The 9,352-nt window shown below is 37.1% G+C and overlaps 1 protein-coding gene across 1 annotated transcript; it reads left to right on the top strand.

Moving 5' to 3' along the window:
• The first annotated feature begins 4,518 nt into the window (after nucleotides 1-4,518).
• Nucleotides 4,519-6,095, top strand: LOC137026572 (uncharacterized). The gene is made up of 3 exons (XM_067393962.1): nucleotides 4,519-4,639; nucleotides 4,951-5,132; nucleotides 5,316-6,095. The coding sequence occupies exons 1-3, from the start codon at nucleotides 4,531-4,533 to the stop codon at nucleotides 5,790-5,792; spliced, it is 768 nt and encodes a 255-aa protein (XP_067250063.1). The 5' UTR covers nucleotides 4,519-4,530; the 3' UTR covers nucleotides 5,793-6,095.
• Nucleotides 6,096-9,352: the final 3,257 nt, after the last annotated feature.

The raw sequence follows: 9,352 nt of genomic DNA, 5'->3' as shown, positions 1-9,352 counted from the left end.
TAACGACTTTATTCTCAACATTTTATCTCAACTTTTTTCTCGAAATTTAATCTCGAGATGGTTAAATTTTTTTTTTTATTACTTGGCCCTAATCCTCTTCCATAATGATGTTATGTGTGTGATGACATGGGTGTTACAATGTAAATATGGTTTATGAGGATACTTCCTGTGTCCTCGTCAACCAAATGGCTTAAAAAACATACTAAATGGTGTTTTTTTTTTTTTTTTTTTTTTTTTTAAATGCAGTTTTTCTGTGATGGCTAGATTAACATTACTTCAGTGTGGTTCTAGAGTTTATGCAGGTGTGGATTTTCAGACTCTCTCTCACACACACACACACACACACACACACACACACATGTTTGTTTTTGTGAATTGTGGGGACTTTCCATAGACTTCAATGCATTTTACACTGAACAAACTGTACATTCTATCCCCCTACCCTGCCCCTACCCCTAAACCTAACCCTCACAGGAAACTGTGCAAACTTTTACTTTTTCACAAAAACTCATTCTATATGATTTATAAACCCATTTACATTGTGGGGACCGCTGGCTGGTCCCCACGATGTAGGTGAACTCAGGTTTATATTACATCATGGGGACATTTGGTCCCCACAATGTAATATAAACAAAAGCACACACACACACACACACTCTCTCTCTCTCCATAGACGTAATGTTTTTTTTTTTTTTTTTTACTGTACAAACTATATTCTTTCCCCCTACACTACCCTTACCCCTAAACCTTTGAATTTCCAAAAAAAAAAAAAAAAAAAAAAAAAAAAAAAAACAAACAAAAAACAGTTTAGTATGTTTTTTAAGCCCACTTACTGTGTCCTCAGAAAAACTTTCCTCCACTTATTAGTTTAAAAAAATCAAATGGAATGTTGTAAACATGAGATTTTACAGGAAGAGATGTTGCATCAGATTTGTATTTACTTCATTGCTAAGCACTGTATTATGGTTTGCACTTAGTAGTAGCAGCTATTTTAAGAATCTTCACAACTACAAACACAAGAAATAATTTATAGCAGACCTCTGACAGTTCAGAGCAGGCTAAGTGCCAAGAGAATGAGTCAAACAGTGATCCACACCCAATTTGTATGAAACAATAACTGTCATAAAAACTAAATCGATTTAAACAAAGACATGCTAAATTACACTACTTTATGTTAATTTACATTTTTTTTAATGCCTTTTGTATCACTGTGGAGGAAATGTCTGATAAATTAATAATAACCTATTTACATAATTTATTAGACTGTAAATTTAAATTCAACAGCACTTTCAGAATTAAATGTTCTAAATAATTTGGACCAAAATAAAAGCTTACAACTTAGCAACAGTTGTAATATGTAAAGGTAAAACTGCTTTGAATATGAAGTTGGGTTTCTTTCATTTTTTCAATTTTCACTTTTTTTTTTCTTCCATTTTTAACTTTTTTTGGAAAGAGCAGTTTCAAGAGATTGTGGTTGAAACGCTGCCAGTAAACGTGATATTTCACTAAAAGTGACTGCGTGTGACATGTCAAAAATGTAACCATGTACTTAGTTGCTTGCTGAGTAGAAATATGAACTGTGTTTATTTACAAGACTGTAGCTAACAACCACATACTGAAACAAAACATATATTTTATCAAATGTTCAATGAAATGGAAAAAGTGCCAAATGTATGACTCAGGTAATTTACCCACACCCAATATACGAATCACAACAAGTACATCACCAAAGCAAAGGCTTCTGTTGTAGTGATAAAATAACTCAAAGTTATTGTGGAGAGATATAAGTGTTCAAAACAGAACTGTGATTCAGAGAAACATGATGCAAGTGAAAGGGAAAATTATCTGATATTCAGGTCAAGAAAAAGTGACCAATGTTCTCATTTGTGTATGTACCAGCATAATTGTCAATGAACATATTCAGTAAAATTCACCATATTTAACTTCCAATACAATCCTAATAAAAAAGTAAAGTAAATAAATAATAAACTTTTAACAGCTAATATGCGAAAAAACAACTTGTTGAGAAACATTGCAGTCCATGAAATTGGAGTGCGATTGCATCAGGTTTTATATGTGGTGACTTCAAAAGCATATCTGAATGCAGGCAAAAACATCAGACATATTTGATATTATGGCATGATGGGATGTTTTTATAATTTGTTATTATAATTTATATTTGATGTACTTGGTTGTTGTTGTTGTTGTTTTTTTTGCTGTTGTTTTTTTTCCCCAAGCATCCTTAAAACAACCACACATTTTTAATATTTAGATGCCTTAATTGCTTGTAATGTTTTCATGCAGGTAAATTCGAATTTAATGACAACATTAAACATAACATAAAAAAAAAAAAAAAAAAAAAAACCTTTAAAATGATAAGTGATACAGTTCAGTGCTTTGGAAAAAGCAAATAATAATAATAAATAAATAAATAAATAAATAAATAAATAAATAAATCACATGATACAACAATAAATAAAGATCAGTTTATCTAGAAAACCATTTCTAGCTAATTTCAAAATCAAAGCTCAGTGGTCATAACTTTAGAGATGCACTAAAAATAAATAAATAAATAAAAACACACACAACAAAACTTCAGTCATGCAGTCATGGTTCTTACCAGAAACACTGCTAGGTTTTCTTAACACTTTTCTAAGCCTTTTTAAATGACGTTCAGGTTCTACATGCGTGAGTATTTACAACAAGCTCATGTCATGCATTACCCTGATGAGTCTCTCTGCATCTTCTATAATGCGGGACTCAAAGCCCAGACGAAAGTTCGGGTATGTGTCCTTGAGGATCCCTCTGCAATCCCCTCTCCTGACATGGAACCTCCGCTGGTGGAGAACCTCCGCTCTGTCCCAGAGTTGAAGCCAGTGTTGTTCCAGTGCTCGAGTTCTTCAGTGCTCTGGAATCTTGGGTGAGGCGTTACTTCAGTTCGGAGTCCTGGGATGACTTCCCCCCCCCATGTCCCCACCTCTGGGAAATATATCAGTCCCAGCCCATTCTTGTTGGCATTATTTATGATATATGTATTTCAAATACGTATTTCAAATACAAAATAATATTTTGTATTTAGTATTTCCACATGATGACATCATAAAATTGTGGCCTCTGATTAGTACTCAGTAGTTTGCAGATACTTGTGGAGATCAGAACAGAAAATGTATCCATAGAAGGTGGTCAAGGTAAGAAACATGGTCAAGGTAAGAAACGTGTAGGCTGCCAGCTTTTCACCAATTTTTTGCACAAATCACTATAATTTTTAATAGTTCATGTTAAGTTTTGGTGTTTGTTTTAGTAGCCTAGGCTAAATAGTTTACCAATTTACATAATGTTCTTGAAAAGAATTATACCGAGCAGCAGCCCCCAATATTTATGATTAACAATCAAATGATTTATTAGTTCGAAACTAGTATGAATACAGATGCCATCAGTTGTCTTCTTATGAATGACTTGTTTGTCATCGAGTCAGTGTTGCTGATGCAAAGTAGGCCCTTTGTTACCAAACACTAAGTAACTAAATTAGGATACAATTATGAGTCATTCACAAACTGCTAAACATTAAACTGTTGGTTACTTTAAAACTAACCTTTTTAAACCTATCATTTTCGCCGCTAGAGGTCACTAATTCAGAACGAAGGCATAGCTTGATGAAGCCTTGATTTCATGGAATCACTGGATGTGTTGTCTCCATGTCTACAGCTGCTGGAAAAGAATCGGGATGGGACTGAGGCAGAAATCATGTTCATGTATGAGATTATTAACGTTACTGTAGTATGAAGAATGAGCTTATTATGGATTTATTTGTAACTGTCGAGACACACGCAAACTCTATATGAATGTAGCCATCATTCCTGCTGTTAAATTATATACTACATTCATATTAATGCTTCGGCAAATATATTTAGTGATGTCTGATCACACTCTGACAACGGAAGTGATGTCTCACACTCATTGAAGTATACGCGCAAGACATAACTTCCATTGTCAGAGCGCGATCAGACCTCACTAAATGAATGCTGAACGCTGTTGGACATAGTGGTGTTTTAGAAGTAAAAATAATATAAATACTGTTCGGTTTCTCACACAAACCGATTGTTTCGTGTCTTAGGACATCAATGTGTCATCACGAGCCACAGGGTTTGATTTGGATTTGTCTAAGCATGTTTTTTTTTTTTACCTTAAAGGCCGGAACACACCAAGCCGACGGTCGGCCGTCGGGCAGTTTTTCTTCGTCGGCCGACTAAGTTTCCTCGGTGTGTTCTGCACCGTCGGCTGAAGTTGGTCCTCGTCGGCTTTGTTTCGGCCGATTCGAAATGTTGAATCGGCGTTGGACCTCGTCGGGCCGTCGGGCCATATGATCATTCTGATTGGCTGTTCAGCTAGCGAACCAGTGCATGAGAAAAGAAAAACGGAAGTGACGAAGCAAGTAAACGACGAAGTCAAGAGGGAACACACATTGTTTACCTTAGGTACGTGAAAGACATGGCTATCTGGAACGAGGCAAGTGAAGACGAATTGATCAACATGATCCAGGAAAGGCCGGGTTTGTATGACATTACGGAAAAATGTTATGTCAACCGTGTGCTGAAAGCTGAACTGTGGCGTGAGATCGAAAATAAACTCGTCATATCAGGTTAGATTTCCTTTTTTGGCAATTGAGAAAGCTTGTTTGTAATTGTTCAATAGTCCATAGTAAAACTAATATAACCATTTTAGTGTTTTGTGTGTACCAAACTAAGTTTGTTTATGGAAACAGACAGTAATTAATATGTGCTGTGCTAGCATCTCATATTTCATAATAATATTAAAGTTAATCAAATTGTTAATAATATAATTAACAATACAGCAAAAAGTAACATTTGTTGGCATAACAAATACTCATTAAAGTGACAAAATAAGCAGCCATAACACTTAATGCTTACAAAATTTTACTTTGTCCCTCAGAAAAAGAGCTCAAGAAGCGGTGGGATTCATTGCGAACCCAATACATGCGTTATAAGAAACAAGGACCCTCAGGAAGTTCTGGAGCTCAGAAGACTGGCAGGCAGCAATGGATCCTGAACCGCCTGCAGTTTCTAGAGCCTCACACAAAAAGGAAGGAGAGCACTTCAAATCTAATGATCATGGTAAATAAACAAATATATTTATATTTATTTATTTATTTATTGTTTAATTTCAGAATAAAATAAACATTTTGCTTTTTGTAAGATGGCAAGTGCTTCTTTAAAAGAGTCTATTCACAAGTAACTCCGCATATTAAGTCAAGCCATTACATTAACTTGTCACATTTGTATCTTATGTTTTTTAAGGAACCTGCGGCTGATAGTGATTCCTGTTCACCCTCAGATGGTACCAACAGTGACACCTGGACTGGCACCCATGAAGACCCCAGCTTCAGTGATGCTGACCTACGGTCAAGTACACCCTTGGCTGAATCCACCATCTGTGGAACTGAGTCCACAGCCATGAGAAAGGACCATTTGCAAAGCTCCAACATAAAACCAAAGCCTCCAGGGAAGCGCAGGAAGATGCAAGACGAATCCTCCAGCGAGGAATCCACAAACTTGATGCGCACCATCGGCAAAACTCTGGAAAAGTTGGCATCACAGGAAAACACCAATGATGCCATCTCAGCTTACTGCAAAAATCTTGAACACAGAATGCGGAATTTGCCACCACATCTACTGCCACATTTCCAGCATGAGGTTGATAATTGCATTTTCAAATATTCAGTGGGCCACAACCATGCACTGGATGCATCTTCCAATCAGTATACACACTTGTAATTTTTTATGTAGCAAAATTGTAAACAGATATTGTAGCATTTAGTAAATATGTCACGCTTAGTTGTACGTTATATTAGAGTACTTATGCAAAGTTTATATTTCTGTACATTTTATTTATTTTAAATACCAACTGTTGATATTTTTCTGTAAATTACCTTAATGCTATTTTTGCACATTTGAAAATAAAACACTGACTTTGTGTAAAAGGTACTTCACTGTTCTTTATGTAAAAAAAAAATCACAAAACACAATGATGTAAAAATATAAACTTTATTTTGCAAATTCACACCATTGTTATAAAACATAAACCAAGGTCAAGGGGGAAAGAAACAAGTTTGCTACATGCTTATATTTTGCCCCACTGAAAGGGCACTGCACCGGTGTCCGAATTAAAGTACTGGCACAGTTTATCCCTGAGCTGTTTGGCGTGTGTTGTACTGTTGGTTGTGCGTGGCAGAGAGGCCTGCTGTAGGCCAGGGTCTTCTCTCCATCTTCCAGGGACAGTGTCATGATCTTGTTCTTCCTGGTCGATTCCTGCCATGTACACTTCACAGCACTCTTTGCGCAGAAAGTTGTGCAGAGCACAGCAAGACAAAACAATGTCCTCCACTTTGGCAGTGCTTTGAATATTAATGGTGGTTAGTAGGACGCGAAAACGATTTGCCAGGATGCCAAATGCATTTTCAACCACCCTTCGAGCTGCGAAAGTCTGTAATTGAATATGCGTTGCTCTACAGACAGCTTGCGGTTCGGGTATGGCTTCATGAGGTATTCCTTTAAGGGGAATGCCTCATCAGCCACAATGCAGTAAGGGCCAGCTGGTCTGATTCAGGAAGTGGTGCAGGTGCAGGAATGTTGGATGTTCTTTTCTCCAAGGCATCCTGCAATGAGCATCCCCCAAACACTCCACCATCTGAAATGCGCCCGTTGCAGCCCACATCAACATACAGAAATCTGTAGTTGCTGTCTACCAGTGCCATAAGCACTATTGAGAATGTATGCTTGTAGTTGAAGAATTTAGATCCAGATCCTGGAGGGGGACGAATGTTAATGTGCTTTCCATCCAGAGCACCCAGGCAATTTGGGAAATGCCACTGATTCTGGAATCCAACGGCTACTTGCTGCCACTCTTCCACTGTGTCTGGGCACTAAAAAACAATATAATTAAAAGAAATTAGTTTAACTCGTCAGACCATTAATAACTCAGTGATTTTGACATTCTTGAATTAACCCTGCAAAGCCCACTTCTGCAGAATTACAACATCACTTTCAAAAATTTAAAAAAAAAATGCCTGCAAATGTTTTTTTCTCTCAAGATCACATTTACATAGTTAATGGGTTCTATTGTTCGTCCTCACAATGCTATTGGGTTGAAGAAGTGTTTATAGGTCAGCATTAGGCTCTTTATGTTTTGGATTTTGGGGGGAGATGCCTGTTGCATTGTTCAGGGACAGGTATGAATGGTCTTGAATATGAACCTGTAAGTGCTCTGGGGGGATGAATGTGTTCTTTTAGTATGATAAGTAGAGAGCATAATAGGCCAGCCAGACTGTATTGTTTGAATGTAGTAGTGGAATTTTATTTGCATTGAAATTATAATTTGATGGATAATACTTAGATCTCTGCCCTCGACACATGGTCTACCATCCTGTCTATTCTTTCAGTTTATCTACTACAATATAAGACCCTAAAATTACCCTTATTAAAATGTAAAAAAACTGAAAAATCTTTAATTTCTACATCAGAGGCCTCCTAAAACAATATCTGAGAGATCAAAAAAATTGCTCATTTTTGGGCTAAAACAAAAAACATTAAACAGATACATGTATACCTTTAGGTATTTCTCTTTTAAGACTTGGTAGATTGCTGCACAGGTTTCAGGAACAAATTGCTGAATTGTGGACATTCCCACCCGGAATTGGTAAGAAAGGCTCTTGAAGCTTTCTCCTGCAAAGATTACAAACACATAACTCCACTATTAATTTTCCACACCTTTTACAGAGTCAAATCTAACACTTTTAATGCATTTGTACTACACTACATTAAAGCAAATATTTTTTTTATCAGTTATTAAAGACATTGTGCTACAAACAACCATAATAATGTTTTATACATTGTGTCTTTTTAAAGTAGGCTACAACTGGATACAAAATAATAAAATTCTTTTCACTTTTATAATGCTTCATAATACACCAAAATAAACACAACTGAAAAGGTGTTTTAATGAAATGTTCAAACAACGAATAACCTTACCTGTTGCCAAGAACCGTAGTGTAATCATCAGACGTTCCCCCACGGAGATACAATCCCGGTAGTTCGTGTTTGTTCTCTGTATGATTGGACTAATAAGTTCTTTTAACATGTGAAATTGAGTGGGAAAAAGCCGAGCGAAATTTTTAAAACCACAAGTTTCCTGTAACTCGAGCTCTCGACACAGGTTCGGGAAAGCACCTTGGGCCTGTCTCTGGAGTATCCATGGTTTCACCCATTTAGTGCGCTTTCTCCGTATTTTTCTCATCCGCTTCTTCTTTTCCTCTTCCACAAGCAAAAGACCAAGGGCTGACAAAGCCAGTGCCATTTGCAACGTGTCGGACATTTTTGAAATAACACGAATCCGTATGTGATGAGCGAGAACTGGTTTTTCATGCACCTTTGTTTATGTTTTGTATCCCTGTAGCTCTTCCGGTCTCCCTAGCAACGAACCATAGCAACGAACACAAACTACTGCCACCTGCTGGCATGGAAAGGCATTTCATCTCACGCAGGCGCAGAACGGACGTGCTATTTGGCCGTCGGCTGTCGAACGTCGGCTTGGTGTGTCAGGGCAACTTTGGACCCAGACGCTGCCGACGCCAGCCGACGCCAGCCGACCCCGCAGTCTGCTTTCGTCGCCACTAGTTCGTCGCCGTCGGCTTGGTGTGTTCCGGCCTTTATAGATTGTGTTACCATTGGCATGCATTATGCAACTGACAGACAGCAACGGTTAGAGTTAAAATTCATCATTTGTGTTCTGCTGAAGAAACAAAGTCACCTACATCTTGATGCCCTGGGGGTAAGCAGATAAACATCAAATTTTCATTTTTGGGTGAACTATCCCTTTAATAAATCCTTATCTTGAGCAAAATAAGCAAGCTGACATTAAGTACAATGTATATATTTAATTTGAATATATACAATTGTCATTTATATATTTTAGTTTGTCAAGAGATTGTGAAGAGTGTGCATGTGCGTACATGCTCTAGTATGTAAGAACAAGCATTTGATTTAATCTGGAAATAAAGCAAAATAACTGAGGAAAATGAGAATTAGTCCTCTAATGCCATGTCCGTAATTTATAGGAAAAAATCTAGCATTAATTCGATCTCAAATGGATTCATTTAAATAAGTTATTCTCACCAGCTGCTGACCACATGTGTTCACATGTGAATAAGTCATCACATGTGAATATGTCACGACATGACACCACATATGTTCACGTCAAAAATAAATAACATGCTCAGACAAATCCAAATTACACCCTGCGGCTCGTGACACCACAGTGATGTCACGAATGTGTGAGG

This window comes from Chanodichthys erythropterus, chromosome 9, assembly GCF_024489055.1.
Source record: "Chanodichthys erythropterus isolate Z2021 chromosome 9, ASM2448905v1, whole genome shotgun sequence".
Taxonomy (NCBI): Eukaryota; Metazoa; Chordata; class Actinopteri; order Cypriniformes; family Xenocyprididae; genus Chanodichthys; species Chanodichthys erythropterus.
The sequence above is the reverse complement of the archived record's forward strand: the minus strand, read 5'-3'. Positions and strand labels throughout refer to the sequence as shown.

What these genes read in the sequence shown, in the direction of transcription:
- LOC137026572 (XM_067393962.1), top strand. Translation starts at nt 4,531, where the DNA reads ATGATCCAGGAAAGGCCGGGTTTGTATGACATTACGGAAAAATGTTAT. An exon ending in AAATAAACTCGTCATATCAG is followed by an intron (nt 4,640 to 4,950) that starts GTTAGATTTCCT and finishes TTTGTCCCTCAG; the next exon opens with AAAAAGAGCTCAAGAAGCGG. An exon ending in CTTCAAATCTAATGATCATG is followed by an intron (nt 5,133 to 5,315) that starts GTAAATAAACAA and finishes ATGTTTTTTAAG; the next exon opens with GAACCTGCGGCTGATAGTGA.